General features: G+C 44.3%; 1 protein-coding gene and 1 long non-coding RNA gene across 7 annotated transcripts in view; one reads left to right on the forward strand and one right to left on the reverse strand.

Moving 5' to 3' along the window:
- LIMS1 (LIM zinc finger domain containing 1) overlaps window positions 1-23,541 on the forward strand; it is a 163,901-nt gene that overhangs the window by 136,450 nt on the left and 3,910 nt on the right. For 3 of the 6 annotated variants that reach the window (XM_075061355.1, XM_032771918.2, XM_032771917.2), the window contains exons 4-9: window positions 3,320-3,440; window positions 5,420-5,569; window positions 8,303-8,453; window positions 11,280-11,372; window positions 13,042-13,090; window positions 16,986-17,061. In XM_075061355.1, the coding sequence (XP_074917456.1) occupies window positions 3,320-3,440; window positions 5,420-5,569; window positions 8,303-8,453; window positions 11,280-11,372; window positions 13,042-13,090; window positions 16,986-17,061 (640 nt within the window). Of the gene's footprint in view, window positions 1-3,319; window positions 3,441-5,419; window positions 5,570-8,302; window positions 8,454-11,279; window positions 11,373-13,041; window positions 13,091-16,985; window positions 17,062-17,339; window positions 17,534-23,541 lie in introns of those variants that run through there. The other 3 variants (XM_032771919.2, XM_032771915.1, XM_032771916.1) reach the window with 2 other exon arrangements.
- The window catches only part of LOC142046013 (uncharacterized), a 40,390-nt gene that overhangs the window by 9,845 nt on the left and 7,004 nt on the right, over window positions 1-23,541 (reverse strand). The gene's annotated exons all lie outside the window — the stretch shown is intronic.

Below are 23,541 nucleotides of genomic sequence, written 5' to 3' on the forward strand. Positions count from 1 at the left end.
CCTTTGTAACTGTTGTTCTTCGAGATGTGTTGCTCATATCCATTCCAAACCCGCCCTCCTTCCCCACTGTCGGAGTAGCCGGCAAGAAGGAACTGGGGAGTGGGCGGGCCGGCAGGGGTATATATCAGCCGCCATAGCGGCGCCACTCTAGGGGGCGACCTGCCGGCCCGCTGGAGTTGCTAGGGTAAAAGTCTTCTGACGAACGTGCACGCGCGGCGCATACACCTACTGGAATAGATATGAGCAACACATCTCGAAGAACAACAGTTACAAAGGAGAGTAACTGTCTTTCCTTCCACCTGAGATCTTATGAGCAACCCCTAAGAGCAGAGAGTTAAAAAAAAAAACCCTGCTTCATCACACTTTCTGCAGCAGATTCCTCATTCCAATCCCAGCCCTCATTGAAACATTATTTTAGATGGGAGCTGTAAGCCACTGAGTCCAACATGTCCCGACTGCCAACACACTCTTTTGGGACGGTCATCTAGTACTCCTTTTCAACACCTGGAGTGCAATAACAATGAACAAATGGATGCTCAGAATTATCCATTCTGGCTGTATAATAGAGTTTGTGCCCTACCTCCTCCAAAACCCCCTTTCCCTCCTCCCTCTCGGAGACCACTTTCACAAGAACATTCTCAAACAAGAGGTGAAATCTCTCTTACAGCGAAGAGCAATAAAGCAAGTTCCTCTTCAGTACCAAATAAGGGGTTTTTACTTGACATATTTCCCAGTTTCCAAAAAGAAAGGCAGTTGGAGACCTATTCTTGGCCACCACCATCTAAACTGTTTTATTTGCAAATCCAGCTTTTGCATGGTCATGTTGGCATTTATAGTTCAATCTCTGGAAAAAGAGAAGTGGTTTACAGCTCTTGACATGAAGGATGCCTACTTTCACATGGACAGCCAACCCACTCGCCAGTGCTTTCTCAGAATCATAGTCACCTCCACTCACTTTCACTACAGAGTACTTCCTTTCAGCATTGCTTCCTTCCCCAGGGTCTTTACCAAGGGGTTCTCTGTCATAGCAGTCTATATCAGATGCTGTGATTTCACCATCTTCCCCTACCTTAGTGAGTGGCTCGTTGTCACCAGGTCACGCCAAGAGGCCCAGGTGTCTACTGCAACAGTTGCTACAACTCCTCTCCTCTCTGGGGTTTAGCATAAATGCCGAAAAATTCGTTCTCACCCCTGAACTTTGGACTTCATCAGGGCATACTTAAGTTCAATCAGGCAAGGGCTTACTTTCCGAGAGACAGGTTTCAGGCTGTGAATGTTATCATGGATCAGTTCATAACCAACCCAGGGTGCCTGTCGAGATCTGTCTTTCTCTCTTAGGTCATATGGCCTCATGCACATGTCTCGCCTTTCGCAAGACTCCATTTTGTTGCCTACAAGCGTGGCTTCTGACTTTGTACTCACCGAACATGAGCACATGAGCACCAAAGTGATATTGTTCCTGTCATGGTGGAAAAATCCCCATCAGGTTTGTGTTGGTGTTCCTTTCCTTGCCTTCACACCAGAAAGGATGATGATTACTGATGCATTCCTTTTGAGTTGGGGAGCTTACATGGACAACCTTGTTCTCTCAGTGCTCACTAAGTCTCCATTTGAAACATTAGCTTCTTGTTTCGTGTCTCTCCTATCCATGAAGGTCACATTCCTGGTAGCCATCACCTCAGCCAGGTGGGTTGGTGATCTTGCGGCATTGATGGCAGAGCCTTCTTATGCTATATTGCATAAGGACAAGCTTCTATTACATTTATACCCTGAATTCACCCCGAGTCTTAGTTTCACCTGAACCAGCCTATCCGCTTACCTGTATTCTTCCCAAAACGTCACACATCCTTAGAAGAAAGGAGGCTCCATTCCCCCGATGTTTGGCAAGCCTTAGCCTTTCATAACCTGCAGAGAATGAAGACAATCAGGAAATCCCCTGGACTATTTGTCATCATAATGGACAGGCACAAGGGTCAGGTTATATTCTCTCAAAGAATCTCTAAATGGATGTTGGCCTGTACTTAGACAACTGATATCAGAGCAAATCTTCCCCCTCCTCATGGGGTAAGAACTCATTCTGCAAGAACGCAAGCAACATCTATGTCTTCATTTCAGTAGGTGCTTCTACTTGATAATTGTAAGCAGCTACATGGTGCTCAGTCCACACATTTATTATATACTATGCCGTGGTACAGGACTCCTCTGCTGATGCATCTTTTGGAACAGCAGTCCTTTGTTCGGCTCTGCCATCTACAACCTCTCACCCTCCTACTTGAGTACTTCTTCTCAATCACCCACAGTGGAATACACATAGGAACCAGCGCTCAAAAGAACAGAAAGTTTCTTACCTTATAGTAACTGGAGGTTCTTTGAGATGTGTGGTCCCTATTTATATTCCACTACTTGCCCTCCTTCCCCTCTGTTTTAGATCTTCTCTGATTTGCAGTGGAGAAGGAACTGGAGAGGTGGTCCTGCCGTTGAGCTCCTCATTTGGAGGCTTAAGGTGAGCTTGGGTGCACGTGAAGACCTACAGACATTGCCTTCCGTATTTTCCAGCTCCAGGCACATGGAGCACATGCATACCCCACAGTGGACTACAGATAGGGACCACACATCTTGAAGAACCTCCAGTTACTAAATATAAGTACCTTTCTTTTTTCCAGTTTTTCTGAGTGTCAACAAAATTGGACATAGTCTTCAAAAGTTACTGTGTTAGACGAATAGAGAAATGACATCAAGTTGAGTGTGAAGCCTCATTTTGCTGACCAGCAAGAATTGCATCTATCGTCACCTGATTTGTGTTTTATCCTTCAGTAGATGGTATGCTCTCCAGAGCTGGGGCTGAGTATTTCTCTGCATTTGTAAAGTGCCTAGAGCCTTTGGGAACTACTAGAGTATAAAACAAAACAAAAATCCTGCTAATCTGCTGGTTAGTCAAAGCAGAAAAGAGAAAGTAATTAGGAAAAAGTCATGCAGAATAAAGAACTGCATGAATACCAAAACAGCATAAGAGATAGATGACTGGAAAAGGTGAGGGATGGTAAAAGAAAAACACAGATATACAGAAAATGAAGTGTATGAAGGCGGGTGAGTAAATAAAGTGTTAGCTAGAAGGGGAAGTGCTTTGTTACTAAGGGAATTTGCTTTGGATTTGTAGCCAAGAATAAGGTTGAGAACCCCTGGAGCCATATACCTGAACCCGCAAGCTGGGAGTTTTTGGTTTATTTTACTTTCGATGATACAGTGTTACTTAAATCACTTGGTATTTAAAACAACTTTATTTTATTTTTTAACATCCAGATATTTTATTTACCTACAGGTGAGTTCATTATCGGTCGTGTTATTAAAGCTATGAATAATAGCTGGCATCCAGAATGCTTCTGCTGTGACATCTGCCAACAAGTACTGGCAGATATTGGATTTGTCAAGAATGCTGGCAGGTAGATCTTCACCCCCTTCTGTACTGATCATAAGCAGTGTAGTGGTGGTGATAGGGTTTACAGTTTATTAAGGCTTCTAAAAATCTTTACCTCTTTAATAAAATACAGTTAAAGGAGTAACTGAAGTATCTCTCAAAAAAAACGAGGAGTCCTTGTGGCACCTTAGAGACTATCAAATTTATTTGGGCATAAAGCTTTCTTGGGCTAAAACCCACTTCATCAGATGCATGGAGTGAAAAATACAGTTCAGTTAAGGTGGAAGTGACACCTTCTTATCAACTGTTGGAAATGGGCCACCTTGATTGCACTGGCCTCATTACCACTACAAAAGTAATTTTCCCTCCCTTGGTATTCACCCCTTCTTGTTAACTATTGAGAATAGACCACTTCCACCTTAATTGAATTGGCTCGTTAGCACTGACCCCCTACTTCGTAAGGCAACTCCCATGTTTTCATGTGCTAGAATATATATTCTGCTTACTGTATTTTTCACTTCATGCATCTGATGAAGTGGGTTTTAGCCCATGAAAGCTTATGCCCAAATAAATGTGTTAGTTTTGAAGGTGCCACAAGGACTAATTGTTGTTTTTGCTGATACAGACTAACACGGCTACCACTCTGAAACCTGAAGTATCTCTGTTTGTTTACATGTAAGGTACCTTTATGGGGCATGGGTTCAAGCAAGTCTCTCATCTGCAGAGAACACAGCTCAAGAATGAAATGTAAATGTTAAATATTGATTTTTTTTTTTAAATACTTTACAAAAGCATTTAACTAATGTTCCACGACACCTTCAGACTTTCCATCAGGGTCACCTTCTGGGTATATCAGTTACCTTATATCGCTCAGTGCCAGTGGTACTTTGAGATATAATAGAGGGAGAACATTTTGAAAGTAGTGTACCAGAGGTAGATAAATGTGTCCCATTAATGCTTTCACATGAAATAATCAGATTTTTTCTGATGTGATTCCTGCAACTCATGCATCACAACCAGTGGTGCTGAGGTACTAAAAATTTAGATAAAAGTGCACACACCTACCTTGCACCACTTGGAAATTCTGATGGCACCTTTCTAGAATAAAGTGCATTGCTATAGTCAGTGCTTTTTATCTTCTGTTTTTAATGCTTTTTTGTGTGTGAATTTTACCTGACTGAGATGATTTTATATTTGAGAGCCTGGAAGAAGTAGTAATTTGGTTCATACGTAAAAATGTTGCTCTTAATTGCAAGCTCTTTCGAGGCCATTGTGGGCTTACTCTGACTTATCAGCAGCACCTTACTCCTGGAGTAGTCCCCTTAACTTCAGTGGGACTATTCGTGAGTAAATGTACTACAGCCCTATGGCCACTATCTTGCAAACAGATACATGCTTAACTTTAAGCGTATGACTTCACATGGTAAAAGTGACGTTCATGCATAAGTATTTTGCAGAATCAAGGCCTAAGTGAGCATTTAGTTTCCCATCTAAACTTCTGAGTTTCACAGAGTAAAACACTTGGCAACAAAAATCTTTAGCAAATTCTAATTCCTTTTTTTACTTTTACACATACATTAAATGCAAGAGAACAGAAGAATGAGCCCCTGGGCTGGATGGAAGTAAATTGACTATTTTTTCCCTTCTCTTGAGCTTAGGTTTCCCTTAGAGGGGAGGGATAGCTCAGTGCTGTTTGAGCATAGCCTGCAAAACCCGGGGTTGTGAGTTCAATCCTTGAAGGGGCCACTTAGGGATCTGGAGGAAAAATCAGTACTTGGTCCTGCTAGTGAAGGCAGAGGGCTGGACTCAATGACCTTTCGAGGTCCCTTCCAGTTCTAGGAATAGGTATATCTCCAATTATTATTAAGGGTACTGCTCATATGATTTATTCAAATAACAGATTGAATTGAGATCCTGATAGATTTTTGTTTGTGTTTTTATTGTGTGGTAAGATTCCAAAAAGTATTTATTATTGTTATCTTTTAATTTTTTCTATGTTTTTAGGCATCTTTGCCGTCCTTGTCACAACCGGGAGAAAGCCAGGGGTCTGGGAAAATACATCTGCCAGAAGTGCCATGCCATTATTGATGAACAACCGCTTATATTCAAGAATGATCCCTATCATCCTGATCATTTCAACTGTGCCAATTGCGGGTAATTGTATTTTATAGAAGAAAAAAACGTTAAGAAAATGCTGATTTTCATTTGTTTTGTCTGTTTAAATTTAAAGTCAGCTGTATTAATGTAATCCACGTTATCAGAGTGTGATTCTTTGTCTCCTCTAGTAGCTAGACCATGTATGGAGGTTTGAGTCCGCCATTACCTCTAGGCTCATGGACTTGATCCTTTAGCTCAAATAATAGAGACTCATAGATTACAGAAATCTGGGGTGCAGTCCTTTCTCAGACAAGCTTAAATGAAAGCTGAGGTTCTGGAGAACAAGATGGTATCTTGGGTGAAGTTGTAGTATCACTGTGTGTACCCCCAATTCTAGCTCTGGGCACAGATGAGGGTTTCAGTAGTGAGGAAAGGACAGATTTTGGTAATACTGTAAGAAACAGAAATGACCTACCGAGAGACTGGATCCAGGGGAGAACAGGAGAGAGGTTGAAGATGACACTAAGGTTGCATTCCTTGGAGGATAGTCCAGTTACAAGTGACAAAAGAGATAGGAGGATGAAGTGAAGAGGAGTTAAGAGGAAAGATGAGAATTTCATTTTGGAAAGAGATTCAGTTTGAAATGGTGATAGAAGATGTGAGACTGGACAGAACCTCACCCCATGCAGTCCTTTAAAATAATCAAACCATTTGTAACAGTGAGGATAATAAACTACTGGAACAGTGGTAGGTTCTGGTTCACTTGAAATGTTATCAGACTTATCAGTGATCTGATTACCCACACTCAAGTTTGTATGGCACATAATATTGACTAGGATTTAAGATTATAAGCACTGTGGCCTGAAGGAATAAAAAAGTCAAAATGCCCAAAACCGTAGGCTGAATGAACTGCTATTTAGGAGGAATCAATGATAAACTAAGAAATCTCAGTGACTTTTCTATTTTTCTTCACTTGTTTAAAAAAAATAAAAAGTGCAACCCCTTCACCTCCTCCACTTGCTTCTGTCTTTTGCTGCTTAACTTATTCCTCTGCCGCCTCTGGTTTTTAAAAGCAAATTGTAAATTCTTCCCTCCTTTTTCTTTGAAACAGTGTGTCTTCAGCTGTGGCAGCTGGTCCTTGTCTTCAGGCTGAGTCACTTCCACAATTTTTACAGGCTGCGATGGCAGCTGTGTCGACACTATACAGCAGAAACCCTATAGCTCTTGAGGCAATTGTGAGGAGAGAGTGTTTCTGCTTCAAATAGCTTTGCAGAGTATCTGTGGATTTTCAAAGTGGCCTCTGCAGCAGCTGGAAAAGGCAATTCCCCATCCCCTGGAGAGACTAAAGCTTGCATGGATATTAGCAATGGGTAAACACAGATTTTCCCCCAGTGTTCCACGTCCTGCACAGAGATGCTGGATTGGAGGTATTATGGGAGATAACACAGGTGCGCTAGTTTGTAGATGACCATCCAGTAATTTGGTGGTAGGGATGTTTTCACTTTAGATATTTAGTGCCACAGCAAAGATCAGTTTAAAAAGGATCTGTAATCCTAAAGCAAGAGCAACTAAATGAGACCACCACTTATTATACAGCTTGAACCTCTCTAGTCCAGCAACATCTGTGATCCAGCATGATTTTATTTTATGTTTTTTATGCTTTATTTACTTATTTCCTTGTGCCAATACAGTCAAATTGTGTAACAACACTAACACTTTGTTATGAAGAGAGCTGGTAAGTCTTGGCTAGGTGGCATTGCAAGCGTTGTTCCATTTACTCACTTTGGCAAGATAAAAATAAAGAGGGACCCGCTTGCTACAAGATGGACCTCCCGTGATTCAGCAAATTCTCTGGCTTGGCACCGGTCAGGTCTGTAGGGTGCCAGACTAGAGAGGTTCAACCTGTAGTTCATTGTAAAGCTTATTTCTGACAATGTCATTTAACTGTTCTTAATAACATAATTATTCAGATTGGATTCAGATCATCCAATTTAGTGGTTAAAACAAAGTAGCATACAGAGATTCTGAGATATTAAGAATATACATGACTGTCACATATAGGTACATATTTTTCTTTATCCCTAAACCCTATAAAGGCATGTATTTATGACTTGGACCTAGAGCACTAAATTCCAGTCTCAGTTATACTGATGTTAATTCAGAGGAAATCAGATGACTGTAGTGGATTATACTAGTGTCACTGAGAACAGAAGTTAGCCCAGTGTATCTAGGACCTTGTCTACACTAATGAAGTTAGTCAATCTAAATTATGCTAGTTAAATTACATAAGTTATGTAGCTGAAATCGAGGTAGCTTAGATCGATTTACAGTGGTGTCTACATCATGCTGTGTTGGCAGGAGGCACTCTCCCAGCAACATATCCATGTCTTCACCAGACCCACTAAATCAATGGGTAGCAGCACTGATTTAGCCCGTAGTGAAGACACGCCCTAGATCTTACAAATGATCTTGTGTTCAGTGTCAAAGGCATATAAGAAAATGATGAAACTATTATAAATCAGATATTTAGAGAAAGTAAAAAAATTCATGCATTATACTTATCACATATTTCTGAGTTTTCCGTGCAAACATTCAATCTTCAAGATAAAATCCACTGAACCAGGCTATTTTGAACACTAGTATCCAAATCCCATAATGGAGTGTAAATAAAACTTTTGAAATAAATTCATAACAATAAAGTCATGCCTTCAAAACATCCCATTAACTGAAATCATTCTCTGTATTCTCAGATTCTCTGTGTTCATGTTTGATTCATTAATTTTTGAACAGGAAGGAACTTACTGCTGATGCTCGTGAGTTGAAGGGAGAATTATATTGTTTGCCATGCCATGATAAAATGGGTGTCCCCATCTGTGGTGCATGTAGGAGACCAATTGAAGGACGAGTGGTGAATGCTATGGGGAAACAGTGGCATGTGGAGGTAAATGTCAAAGAGTGTATTGTATTTTATAAATATTGGCATGAATGTACTAGGTCTGAAATTTTATGGGTCAGTTTCAATAGAAAGGATTAGAAAATTCTACAGAAATGGTTGGTAAAGTAAGTTGTAGAGCATGTCTTCAGTTGTAATCACACACACAGTTTATTCCATTTTGAAAATTTCTGCATTTTGAGAGAGATTCCCTGTATTTCAGATGAGAAATAGTTGTAGAACTCAAAATATCTCTTAAATCAACAGAAACTTTTTAAATGTCTATATTCACGAGGACACTGGCATGAAATATGGTTTAGCTGCCACAAATTTCCTGTGTGGTCTTGGGCAAATTATTTAATCTCTCTGTGTCTGCATTGCCATCTGTAAAATGGGGATAATAATGACATTGCCTACTTTACATGCTGTGTATGAAGTTAAGTTTACTGTTCAGTGCTTGGAGATCCTTGGAAAGTTCTATAGAAGTGTAAAGTATTATACAGAAATGTAGTAATATTTTGCATAAATACTGTTCATTACAAACTGAAGAATTGGTTTGAAATAAATAGGATGAAATTCAGTAATGACAAATGCAAAGTGCTACATGTAGGAAGGAATAATCAATTGTACAACTACACAATGGGAAATGACTGCCTACAAAGGAGTACTGTAGAAAAGGATCTGGGGGTTATAGTAGATCACAAACTAAATATGAGTCAACAATGTAATACTGCTGCAAAAAAGCAAACAGCATTCTGGGATGTATTAGCAAGAATGTTGTAAGCAAGATATGAGAAATAATTCTTTCACTTTACTGATAAGGCCTCAGTAGAAGTACTGGGTCCAGTTCTGGAAACTTCAGGAAACCACACTTCAGGAAGGATGTGGACAAATTGGGGCAAGTCCAGAGGAGAACAACAAAAACTGACCTATGAGGAAAGATTGAAAAAATTGTGTTGGTTTAGTCTGGAGATGAAACGACTGAGAGGCGACATGATAAGTCTTCAAGTACATAAAAGGTTGCTGTAAAGTGTGTGGGGGGGAGAGAGGGGATACATTTTTCTTTCCACTGAGGACAGGACAAGAAGTAATGGGCTTAAATTACAGCGGAGGAGAGTGATCAGTGATTTTCATCTTGTGGTCCGTGGACCCTTGTGTGTCCACCCACTACATGTTAGGCAGTGGTTCTCAAACTTTTGTTTTGGTGATCCCTCTGAGTGTGACCCCCCCTTATCAATGAAAAACCTTTTTTATATTTAACACTATTATAAATGCTGGAGGCGAAGTGGGATATGCGGATGGAGGCTGACAGCTCTCGACCCCACATAACAACCTTGCGACCCTGAGGGATCACGACCCATCAGTTTGAGAACCCCCTGGTCTAAAGGGTCTGTGAAAGATGACTATGAAAATAAAGTTTTAGATCCCAGAAAAAGCATTCAATTTTTCTGATCAATCAAAAATATGTGAATACCCCCACCTACAGGTCAAAACGCAGAAGTACTCTCGTTACCATAGAAACCCACAGTTTAGCAAACTTTCTCATGCTGCGTCGAATGTTGTGCTGAGCACATGCAACATTTATATTTGAATTCTGTTTAATCAGTTTTCAGTCTCAGACTTCTGTGGTAGGGGTCCACAGACCACAGGTTGTATTTTGAAAGGCAACCGCACCTTCATTTGAAATTTTTTAGGGGTCCAAAATGGAAAAAAAGGTCATAGATCATAGAATATCAGGGTTGGAGGGGACATCAGGAGGTCATCTAGTCCAACCCCCTGCTTAAAACAGGACCAATCCCCAGATTTTTGCCCCAGATCCCTAAATGGCCCCCTCAAGGATTGAACTCACAACCCTGGGGTTGAAGACCATTGGTTTAGACATCAGGAAAATCTTCCTAACTGTAAGAGTAGTTAAGCACTGGAACAAATTACCTAGGGAGGTTGTGGAATCTCTGTCATTGAAGGTTTTTAAGAACAGATTAGACAAACACCTGTTAGGGATGGTCTAAAGATAATTAGTCCTGTCTCAGTGCAAGGGAAAAGACCAGATGACTTATTGAGGTCCCTGCCAGTCCTACATTTCAGTGATTCTGTTAGAGTTCCATAATACTACTTTGCCATCTCTGACACCTTCTGTTTGAAAATCTTAAAAGCATTTCACAAACAACTGTTGAGCATTTCAAAGAAGTGCAGGAGATTTAGCCATACATCTTTCTTTGAATTTAATAGAATGTATGTAGCTAAATCCTTTAAACTGCTTTGAAAATCTCAGTCAATACATTTATCTTTACACCACATTCCAGTGAGGTAGGCAAATATTATGCCCATCTTATGGACAGGAGAATTGAGGCAAAAACAAATTAAGTGACTCCCAAAGGGGCAGGGTCCTAAATGGAACCAAAATCTGCTTAGTCTTGCTCCCTTAATCATAAAATCATCCTTCCTCCTCAGATATCTTAAAATAAATAAAAAAAACACCACCATTGACCGGGTTATTGTGACTGCCAAACAAGAAGCGTAGCAATAAAGTTTCTTTAAGTTAGTTTAAGAATTTTCCACGATATCAATGCCATTTATCAACTAAACCTAAACCTTTTCTTCAGTTTATTTTTTCTTTAGTCTATTTTCTTTAAAAAAAGACTTTAAAATGAGCAATATTTTGGTTTTTTGTGTTTTAAATCTACAAATAATAAAAGTGATGTTTCTAATTTTAAAGAATGATTACCAGCAGACTGTCTTTCAATAATGCTCAGTCCTGAGGTTTGTGTATCTGTTACCAAAGAAATGCCGTTAACTCAACCAATCCAGAGACAATTCATATAATTTTCTTTGCAGCATTTTGTTTGTGCAAAGTGTGAAAAGCCATTTCTTGGTCATCGTCACTATGAGAGGAAGGGTTTGGCATATTGTGAAACCCATTACAATCAGGTAAGGTTGAATTTTGTATCTTAGCCACTAATAAATGCATGATTCATCAACTCACTTATATCTGTTAGAGAGAAAAATATTAACACCAAGGGACTAGTTTTGCCTTCTGACAACCATCTGTGTCTTGAAAAGTAGTGTCTGTAGTATTGTAATTCCTTATACATTTTAACATTTTTCTGTAAATGGTTCAAGTATTTTTACAAACAAAACTGTTAAGGACTTAACAAAACATTCAGTATATAGTCGGCCTTCAAATCCATAATTACTAATGACTGTAGGACTATTGGCTGTGAACTGCATGGTCAGTGCACCTGTTCAGGGGCTACTAATGACACCCAAAGAATCCAAGGAAAATTTGTCACTCACTGTCTAGGGTTTAACACTAGGCCTTAGTTAATAGAGTGGCTTCCTTACAGCTGCTACTGCACGATAATATGACTCTACATGAAGATAGACTATGTAACCCAGCTTGACTCACTTTTTCTCCTTCTAAGACTACAAACACCAAATGCATTTGTCAGAGAACACCCACCTAGTGACTACTTTTATTTTCATACATGGGTTATAGTCAGTGTTCCTTTTCCCTACAGATCCCTTTTTTATAGTCACTCAGATACCACAGTGAGGAGCATAGTTTAAACATCTGGATGAATAAATAGACAAAAGATTTTTTTGTGTGTATTCTGTTAACTGTTAAAATAAACTTGTTGCAATTATTTTAAACATGAGCAAACTGCAAAGTTTCACATGCAAACACCTTTTGGCAAATAAAAAGTAAGTAATAAGCTCGATAGTTCTGTGGCAGGGGTCAGCAACCTTTCAGAAGTGCTGTGCAAAGTCTTCATTTATTCACTCTAATTTAAGGTTTTGCGTGCCAGTAATACATTTTAATGTTTTTAGAAGGTCTCTTTCTATAATATATAACTAAACTATTGTTGTATGTAAAGTAAATAAGGTTTTTAAAATGTTTAAGAAGTTTCATTTAAAATTAAATTGCTTCATTTAAAATTAAATTAAAGTGACCAGGACCCGGGCAGTGTGAGTGCCACTGAAAATCAGCTTGTGTGCCGCCTTTGGCATGTGTGCCATAAGTTGTCTACCCCTGTTCTATGCCATGTATTAATTACAGATTCCTGAATATTCAGTTTTGAAGGTTTGATGTTTGAAATATTGATAGTATAGCTGTAAATAATAAATGCCAAAGCACTACAGATGTTAGGTAAAATTTGGGCCAAAAGTAAAATGGGAGAGTGGATGGGTGTGTACATAAAAATTGAAACTATGCAACAGAAACAGCAAGGCATTGTTCTAGACATGCAGGAGGACCTGAAAGTTCAAATTGACTACAAACAAGTGATATACAAAAGTGAAACTGTCCAGCTTAATTTTCCAAGATGAAAGAAACGAAACAAAACATAATTAGTAGAGAACAAAAATTTAAACATTATTTTTCATCTTTAATAATGAAGGGTCGTATTTGTAATGGGAATGGAAAGGTGACTTTAAAAAAAAGAACTGAGTAATTTGATAGTATGCATTCCTTTAATCTGATTGAGTTTGTTAGAAAAGTTGCTATGTCCATATGCTGAGCTGCAATTATTTTGTTTTTAAAATTCTATCCACGATAAGTTTTTAAAGTTAAAAATTCATATTTTCCCCCTATCCACAGCTGTTTGGTGATGTTTGTTTCCACTGTAATCGTGTGATTGAAGGAGATGGTAAGGATTTCTTAAATTGCATTTTTTTTTATGTCACTTCAGTAGGAAGCACTTACTAAAAGAGGCACCAGGGAAAGGGAAGACTGATGTTGAATCCCTTTCAAAATGCTGATTCCCATAATGCCTTTTTCTAAATTCTTCAGAGTTTCTGTGAGTGAAATAAGAGTGTAAAATGGCAAGGCCCCAATCCCTTAGTGAGTTTTACACAGGCAGCTTCCTTTACCTGGGTGGAGCCCCCCTGACTTTAATAGACCTCAATGCAGGTGCAATAATCCACATGCATGTACCTCATTACAGAATTAGGGCCTAAGGGCCTGATTGTTAAAGGTATTTAGGTGCCTAAAGAGGCAGGGGGACCTGACAGAGGAGTGAGGAGGCAAGTGATGAGCCAGCAGCAGGGTAGAGGGTGGAGACCTTAAGACCGCCCCCCCACTTGCCTGGAGGAGCCCCGAGCCCCCCCACCTGCCCGGAGGAGCCCCAGGCTGGCCGAAGCCCTGAGCCCCCACACCTGCCCAGAGGAGCCCCGAGCCAACCCCAGCTGTGCCTCTCCTCCCCAGACCCTAGCCACCCAGATGTGTTTTTCATTATTATTTGGATTTCTATTACATCAAAGCATTTTTAATTATTATACAGACAGCCACTTTTACCAAAAAAGCAAAAGAAATAATAATAAAAAAGACAAGAATGTGCAAAGCACCTTATTTCTGTTTTTATTCTGTTCGGTCCAGTAAAGCATACAGATAACTGTGCATGATTTTTATTATTGAGTCTGCAAAAAAACCTCCAAAATCTTAACATACATAAATTACAATGATTTGGATGTATGTATGTGCATATTACTTTAGTAACTTCAGGAAAAAATGAATAATTGGTTGGGGTCTGCAGCCAATGGGAGCTGTGGGGGTGGCATTTGCTGGCATGGGCAGCATGTGGAGCTCTCTGCCTCACTACCCCACCCCCAGGGCTGCAGGGGATGGGCCAGCTGCTTCTGGGAGCGGCACGGGGCCAGGGCAGGCAGGGAGCCTTCCTTAGCCCTGCTGTGCTGCCTGGCCAAAGCCTGCACCCCTCACTCCCTCTTGCACCCCAGCCCTGAGCCCCCTCCTACATCCAAACTCCCTCCCAGAGCCTGCACCCCGCACCCACTCCTACACTCCAATCCCCAGCCCCACGCTCAGCCTGGAGCCCCCTCTCACACTTCTGACCCCTCTGCCCCAGCCCAGAGAAAGTGAGTGAGGTGGGGGAGAGCAAGCGAAAGAGAGTGTGGGGAATGGAGTGAGCGGGGGCCTTGAGAAAGGGGCGAGGCAAGGGTGTTGGGGTTTGTGTGATTAAACAGTTGGCAATCCTACTAGGCAACCTTAGGTGCATTTTTATAGTGGAGCTGCATCTGTTGACCTGAACTAAGAAGAGGAAATAGACCATTTTTTGGCAAGAGAAGAGGTGGAAAGTGGTAGGATCTTTATTTGAATGTTCAAATGGACCAACACCAGAATTCAGCCAAAGATTTGTTTATTAATCCAAAGACCAAATTGGCTTTTATATGGTTACTTTTAAGCACGAGTTAGCTAAACTTAGCATAACTAAACTGAATATGTACCCATATAACAGCTATAAATCATAAGTATTGCTAGATGTTACGTGCCTGAGTGCTCTGCAAGGACGAGGCCCACACACACAGTGAGTTATTTGGCTTTAATGAAGGTAAAGTGACACATCCGCAACGGGGACCCTGGGCGTTGCTGTCACTTAGGCGGGGAACCCAGCACCGAAGCTCAGTTCGGCCTGGGTCGGAGTCCAAAGGCGGACCGGGAGCATACAGCTATATATAAACAATACAAAAGCAACTCATACATATGCAAAAAGGGACTTCCCACAGGCTACGTCCGCCCTTTGGCCTAAGGCCATACAAACTGGTTTCAACCAGTTCAAAGCAAGTTATAACTGGCATGCTGTGTCCTACAATGACCGGCCACTTAGCAAGCAGGGGCTCTTCACAAGGCCGCCGAGAAAGCGGAGACACCCCAGCTAGGCCGTGACACAGTCTTCCATAGTCCCCTACACTAGGATACACCTCTACCCCAGTATAATGCAGTTTGATACAACGCGAATTCGGATATAACACGGTAAAGCAGCACTCCAGAAGACGGGGCTGCTTTACCACATTATATTCGAATTTGTGTTATCGCAAGCAGTTCCTTTGCACCCTCAGTTACTTACTGCGGCGCTCCCTGCCCCCACCCCCCAGCTCACCGCTCCACCTCCTCCCCCCTCCCTCCCAGGCTTGCCACACCAATCAGCTCTTTTGCATGGCAAGCCTGGGAGGGAGGGAGAAGCGGAGCAGAGCAGCGTGCTTGTGGAGCAGGAGGCGGCGGTGGGGAGCGGTTCCTTTGCCCCCCACTTGCTGTGGCCCTCCCTACCCCAGCTCACCTCTGCCTCCTCCCACGAGTGCGCCGCAGCTCTGCTTCTTTCCCCACCCTCCCAGGCTTGCCACGCCAATCAGCTGTTTTGCACGGCAAGCTTGGGAGGGAGGAGAAGCAGAGCTGAGCGGCGTGCTCATGGGAAGAGGAGGCGGCAGCGGAGGTGAGCTGGGGCAGGGAGTGGTTCCACTGCGCCCCCCCCACCCTTGCTACGGCCCCCCTGCCCCAGCTCATTTCTGCCTCTACCTCCACCCTCGAGCACCCGCTCAGCTCCGCTTCTCCTCCCTCCCAGGCTTGCCGTGCAAAACAGCTGATTGGCGTGGTAAGCCTGGGAGGGAGGGGGAGAAGCGGAGCTGCAGTGCGCTTGTGGGAGGAGATGGAGCGGACGTGAGCTGGGGTGGGGGGCCCCCGGCAAGTAATGGGGGGAGGGCGCAGAGGAACTGCTTCCTGCTTCAGCTCATCTTTGCCTCCACCCCTGAGCACACTGCCGCAGCTTTGCTCCCCTCCCTCCCCCCTTGTTCGGCCAAACAGCTAATTGGCGTGCCAAGCCTGGGGTGATGGGGGGAAGCTGGGGTGGGGAGCGGCAAAAGCAGTTCCTCTCCCTACCCCGAGATAACAGTCTCACCTATAACACAGTGAGATTTTTTGTCTCCTGAGGACTGCGTTATATCGGGGTAGAAGTGTACTTACAACAGGATTAGGCCCGGGATGCTCAAACCCATATTGGCTGGCTTCAGCTGAACAAGCAGGCACTAGCACGTGGTCCCACCTAGTCCCTTCCCTCTTTCTACATATCTGACATCACTGAGTTTTAGGTATCCACCTTTGTCAAAACTGGTTAGAACAGTGCTTGACCAGTTTGCTAGCAAATGCCCCAGGGCTTGAAGGACTTCCCTCACAATATTTCACTCATCTCTATCATATCTGCAAATGTTAGAGGAACTTTTCCTCCCATGAATCATTGCTTGCTAACAAAGGTTTCATGTTTCATTTCTCTAAGTTTCGTTTCATTCTTTTTCCTAATAAAGCATGCCTTAGGAGGTTTCATTTCTTACTTCTCAGCAACCCTATGTAAAGCAAGCAGGATAGAAAGAGACACAAAGGAAGAGGAAGTAGAGACATTAACAAAGGGGGAAAGAAAGGCAACTTTGATTCAGGATCAAAATGGAGCTCTTCCAGAGCAGAGCTATCACAAAACAAAGAGCAGAGCTAAATGTTAAGCATCAGCTTAAACACTGAAGTAATTTAGGGGCATCTATGCCTCCTACACAGCACTTCCTTACAGTATATGCGTATGTGTGTCTCCTTACCCTCACTTCATTTTCATTATTATGGCCCCTAATTTTATCCCTAATTGAGAAATAGGTTTTAAAATAATCATATTTTGCTGTTCGTCTTATGAATGTGTAAATTTCAGAAGTTTTTAACAAATGCCTTTGTTTATTAAACTGCTAATATTGTCTTTTTCCCCCTCCCCCTAGTTGTGTCTGCTCTGAATAAGGCATGGTGTGTGAACTGTTTCGCTTGTTCCACTTGCAACACTAAGTTAACACTCAAGTAAGTTTATCAGATAGTTTAAGAAGATGGAAAACAGTTGTGATCTCTTCAGAATAGATCAATAGTCACCTTTCAAGTACAGCTGTTATAGTTTAACTGTAATGGTTATATAACCTTTATAGAAAACTTCTTGTAAATGATATATGTATTTGTTCCTGTTGCTCCATTTACTACTTTAAAATCTATTTTTGCTTTGTGTTCAATTCTTCTTTCAGCTATGACTTATTCTTAAATCTTTTCCTGATCTTTCCACTGTTTCCTCTGTGTCTTATCTAAAGGGATAAGTTTGTTGAAATTGATCTAAAACCTGTCTGCAAACACTGTTATGAGAAAATGCCAGAAGAATTTAAACGTCGACTTGCCAAACGGGAGCGAGAAGCAAAGGATAAAGACAAGCTGAAAAAGAAAAAGCCAGTTTGTTTGTAAACTTTTCTTTACCTCCTATCACCATCTCTGCTCCTTTCTTCTTTGGTCAGTGTTTAGGACATGTATTTTTCTTTTGGTTTTCTGCATGTGTTTGTGATAATCAAAGACAGAACAACTATTAATTTCCACATATCTCTGATATGAAATTTTGAACACTACATTTTAATATGTTAAGTTTAGGTCATTGTGCTCAGAAATAGAGCGTGCAAGGTTTCTTAAACAGCAAAATTCATAAATTTTGGACTTCTCAGAGAAAAAGTCTTACCTTGCTGAACAGACTGTTCTAGACCACTGCGTAGCTATGATTTCATTCCAGCTTCCCAAATTTCATGTTTTGTGCATATAGTTAATTACATATGCCAGTAGGCATTTGTGTGCATGCAGGCTGAATAGTAGGCTACGTCTACACTGCACGATTAATTCGAAGTAGTTTAAACCGATATTACAAAACCGATGTTATAAAATCGGGTTTGCGCATCCACAGTGCAATCACAAAATCGATTGCTTGCGTCCCTGGTCCAAGGCTACCATCGATTTAAGGAGCGGTGCACTGTGGGTAGCTGTTCCTCAGCTATCCCATAGTTCCCACTTCCGTGTTGAGAGCACAGTGCCTGATGGGGCAGAAAACATTGCCCCGAGTGGTGCTGGGTACAGCCTCACCCCTCCCTTTGTGAAGGCAGCAGACAACCCTTTGGCGCCTTTTTCGTAGAGTGCATTGAGCAAACGCCATAGCACAGCAATCTTTCCCTTTTTTTTTTCACGTGGTGGTGGGGGGAAATAAACTGAGGAGCTGTTCCCTGAACCACGCCAGACACTGTGTTTGAACCTACAGACATTGGGAGCTCAGCCAAGAATGCAAATAATTTTCAGAGACTGCTGTGGACTGTGGGATAGCTGGAGTCCTCAGTACCCCCTCCCTCCCTTCATGAGCGTCCATTTGAGTCTCTGGCTTCCCGTTACGCTTGTCACGCAGCGCTGTGTATCCTGGAGTTTTTTATTCAAACGCTTTGGCATTTCGTGTTCTGTAACGGAGCTGGATACAACAGATTTGTCTCCCCATACAGCGATCAGACCTAGTATCTCCCGTACGGTCTATGCTGAAGCTCTTTTTGGATTTGAGACTGCATCGCCAGCCGTGCTGATCAGAGCTCCACGCTGGACAAGCAGGAAATGTAATTCAAAAGTTCGCGGGGCTTTTCCTGTTTACCTGCCCGCTGCATCCGAGTTCAGATTGCTGTCCAGAGCGGTCAGTGCTGCACTCTGGGATGCCGCCCGGAGGCCAATAACGTCGATTTCCGTCCACACGAACCCTAATCCGAGTTATCACTATCGAATTTAGCGCTACTCCTCTCGTTTGGGAGGATTTCCGAAATCGATTTAAGGCGGCGGTAAAATCGATATTAATGACGATGTCATGTGAACGGATACAGCGTTAAATCGGTATATCGGCCATTAAACCGATTTAAAGTCGCAGTGTAGACCTGGCCGTAGTTAGCTGTCCACCTGCCTCTGCATGCTCAAATGCAGGATTATGCTTAGAAAACTTGGGGATGCAGATTTAGAAGCTAGCTGTGAAAACCTGATAGTTTTGAAATTCCACTTTTAGTAAATGCCTTGTGCTTCCATTTTAACATCCCACAAAATAGTTTTGAAGCTAATATAAAATGTCAGTCCTTGAAAACAATATTGTATGCTGAGTACATTTTCTAGTTTTATGATGTTTTCACTAACATTAACATTTTGCTCCATTTTCAAATTACTGTATCACAACAGCCCTCAATTAGACATATAACCATAATTCAGTAGCAGGGATGGGATTGTGCAAATCCACACATTATTCTTTGAGTGCTTGCTAATGTCCATTCCATTGTAGGTGTGCGTGCCCCAACGTGCGCAGCCATTGGAGACTTTTGCCTTAGCGGTACCCGTAGGGCCAGCTGTGGCACCCTCTGGAGTGCTGCGCTCATGGTGTGGTATATCAGGCATCGCCAGCCCCGCGCCTTCTCAGCTCCTTCTTACCGCCCATGGTGGTTATTCGGAGCATCTCTGTCCCTTGCTTTGCAAGTGGTCAGTGGTTTTTCTTCATCTGTTTAGCCTTGTGCTTCTTTGTAGATAATTTTAAGCGTTGTTAGTTAGTAGTTAAGTACCTTTTAAGTGTTTAGTTAGTGTCCAAGCAGGAACTTCCCCCTGGGAGGGCATGCCCCAATCTCCAGGTTTCAAGCCCTGTTGGTCCTATAACAGGCCTATGCCTGTTAGTGACCCGCACAAGAGCTGTTTACAGTGCCTCGGGGAAATCCATATAAAGGAGCATGGTCGTATGTGCCAGAACTTTCGTCCACAGACTCAGAAGGAGCACGACATCTGCCTCAGAGCCCTCCTGATGCAGGCTGCCCTGCGTCCAGCTTCAGAGCCAGTGTGGCCCGAACTGGCACCCAGCACTTCAGCTTCGGTGCGTAGCACACCTCCAGCACTGGGTTTATCCCAGCACCGATCTCTGTCACCAGCGCCAAAGAAGAAGCCTAAGACGACGGCACCAGCCAAGACCAACTGAGAGACCCCGGGCAAGGGACTCTGTTCACACCTTCCACCCACTCCAGACCTGTTGAAGGGTTCGGCCATGGGGGGTTCCTCCCCCAGAAAGGACACGCCACCGACTCCAGGGAGCGGTAAAGGGCCTAAGCAAATGGCGCAACCAGCCCCCTCCAAAGGCCCGGCACCAGGAGAGTCCACAGTGCCTCCTCTGCATGCGGCAAAGGACCCGGCTACGGCTCCCTGTGAGGGCAAGCCCGCCGGAAAGGCCTCCCACAAATCAGGCGAGCACTGCCAGTCTCAAGAGCCAAGACAAAGCCAGAAGTTGCCATGTTCTTGGTCTCCATGTTGGTCCAAGTCTCCGATGAGCCACTACAAGTCACTGGCACCATGCTCTCGATCTCTGTTGTTGCACCAAGGTTCACCCAGGCGTCGTCAATCACCCTGGTACCAGTACTCGTCCTGCCGTTTGTCACCGTCACCCAGAACTTGAGGGCACTCCCCAACGCGATGCCACTCCCTCTATCCCCAGCACTGGTTGGACTGGTCCTGGCACTGGTCTCCAGCAGCAACAGTGAGCTGTCAGACGCAAGCCTCCACAGCTCCTCCCTGGTCATCGGAAGGAGACGACTTCTCGGGCTTGGAGATGCAGTTCAGTCCCTCGCCCAGTGGGCTCCAGAGGGCGCATCAGCAACATCGGTGCTGATCGGGCACGAAAGCCAGTGGCCAACTCAACGGCTGAATTGGAACATATGGAGCGTTCCTGTCATGCCGGTGCCCCACTCCTACCAGCCCTCATTTGCCACATCAGACAGACCACAGGCAGCACTCCTGGCACCAGGCTTGGTGCAGGATGTCACACTGACCGCCTCGTGTAAGGAGCCAGTATCCAAACCAAGGCCCGCCCACCCATCCAGTCATCTTCCTCCTCCCCGGATGAAGCAGTAGCAGCACCTTCCAGAGCTAGCCCAGCGGACAATTTCCGCAAGCATCAGGCTGTGCTCTGCAGGGTGGCAGCTAACTTGGGCCTCCAAAGTGGAGGAGATTGAGGAGCAGATCGACATGCTTTTTAATGTGCTCTCTGTGGCTGCCCCAACCCAGGTCATGCTGCCAGTTCACGAAGGGGTTCTGAATATCGCCATGGCCATCTGGCAGACCCCATCCTCCATCCTGCCCACCTCGAAAAGGGTGGAAAACTACTTTGTTTCTGCAAACGGGTTCAAGTACTTATATACTCATCCACCACCAGGTTCTTTGGTCGTGTTGGTGGCCAGTGAGCGGGACAAATGGGCCCACCAGTTCTACCCCTAAGAATAAAGAGGCAAAAAGTCTGGACTTATCTAGCCAAAAGATTTTTTCTATGGCTACGCTCCAGTTTCGGGTGGCAAATCACCATGCCTTCTTGGGCCGCTACAATTTTAACTTGTGGGACTCTCTCCTAAAGTTCATGTCCCAGGAAGCAGCCCAGGAATTTGCCACCTTGGTCAAGGAAGGGACCGCGGCTGCTCAGTCCTCTCTCCAGACGGCCTGTGATGCTGCTGATTCAGCTGCCCGAGTGGTCGCCTGAGCGGTGGTCATGTGGCGCAGCTCTTGGCTCCAGACTGCCAGCTTGTCCCAAGAGATGCAGGCCTCAATCCAGGACCTTCCAACAGATCAAACAGATGCGCATCTGCATGACATACAGGACAAAAAGGCGACCCTCCGCTCCCTGGGGATGCACACACCTCAATCGTCCAGGCAGCCATTCCGGCCTCCCCACCTCCTAGGCAGTGGCAGCCTCGACAGGGGCCTAGAAGGAAACAGGACACTGGGTTCCACTGTCACTGCCCTTCATCATCCCAACCTCCTGCACAACCTGATCTGGCAAAACACCAGGGGGGCCAGAAGAGGTCATTTTGAGGGTGTGCTCAGGAGCAACACACTAGCCAACTGCCCAGATCCTTCCTGCCCTTTTTTGAGCGCCTTTTCTCTGACCACTTGGCCTGGACGCGGGTTACCTCCGACTGTTGGGTCCTAGACATAGTGTTTCGGGGCTACACCCTGCAGTTTTTGGCTGCCCCATGCTTTTTGTTTCCTCTCCCCACCTTCCCCAGCTCCTTGTTCAAGAGGTTGAGAACCTTCTACACCCAGGGGCTGTGGAGGAGCTTCCTCGGGATATGCAAGGAAGGAGATTCTATTCCCACTACTTCCTAATCCCAAAGGCAAATGGGAGGTTCAGACCCATCCTGGACCTGCGGGGCCTCAACAAGTCTTTGTTGAAGATCCACATGGTATCCCTGGCTTCCATCATCCCTTCTCTGGATCCGGGGGTCTGGTACACTGCTTTCGACTTAAGACACACATGTTCATGTCTCTATCTTCCAGGGGCACAGACATTTCCTGCGCTTTATAGTGGCAGGGCGCCACTTCCAGTTTACGGCGCTGTCCTTAGACCTGTCCTCAGCCTCCAGGGTCTTCACGAAATGCATGGCGGTGGTGGTGGCTTACCTGAGGTGTCGAAGGGTTCAGATCTTTCCATATCTCGACGACTTGCTCATCAAGTGCAGATCTTCAGAGGAGGTCCAGAGGAGCTTTGATCTTGTGCGCTCCACCTGCAGCGACTTGAGTCTCCTAACAAACACAGAAAAATCCACATTAGCACCAGTTCAACACATAGAGTTCATCTGTGCGGTTCTCGACTCCAGGCGGGCCAGGGCATTCCTGACAGAAGCGCGTTTTCAAGCCATGTCGAACCCGATCACTCATACACACAGCCAACCGCTCACCATGGCCCACACGTTCCTGCAACTGATGGGCCACATGCACCTATGTTGTAAGCCACGCCTGGCTTCATCTGAGGCCCCTACAAATGTGGTTGGCCTCAATCTACATTCCCAGCAGGCATTCCTGAATGGTCACAGTGCTGAGTCATGTCCTCTCACTGCTCAACTGGTGGGATGCCAGGTTGGTGCTGTGGGGAGTCCCTTTTGCGACCCCATCACCCTTGCTCACGTTGGTCTCAGAAGTGTCGGACCTGGTCTGGGGAGCTGTTGGCTGCAACATGACCTAGCCCTTCATATCAGTGTCAGGGAACTCAGAGCAGTTCACGTGGCATGCCAGGTTTTCCTGCCCCAAATGTACTACTTGAACAGGCAGGGTGGCGCCAGGTCTTCGGCCCTCTTTCAGGAAGTGACCAGCCTTTGGGACTTTTGTGAGCAGCAGGACGTTCATCTGGTGGTCGGATCGCCTAAGCAGGAGCTTCTCGTCTCACCATGAATGGCCACTCCATCCGGAGGTGATCAACCTGATCTTCTGATGGTGAGGGACGCCCCAGCTGCACCTTTTCACGTCCAGACAGAACAGGAAGTGCCACATGTTCTGTTCTCTGCTGGGCAGGGACAAGGGCTCCCTGTCAGATGCCTTCCTCATCCCATGGTCGGGAGCACTCATGTATGCCTTCCTGCCGGTGCCGCTGATCCACAAGGTCCTGCTCAAGGTGAAGCAAGATAAAGCTTCAGTCACCCTCATAGCCCCGGCACTGCCTCA

Source organism: Chelonoidis abingdonii, chromosome 1 (genome assembly GCF_003597395.2).
Source record: "Chelonoidis abingdonii isolate Lonesome George chromosome 1, CheloAbing_2.0, whole genome shotgun sequence".
NCBI lineage: Eukaryota > Metazoa > Chordata > Testudines > Testudinidae > Chelonoidis > Chelonoidis abingdonii.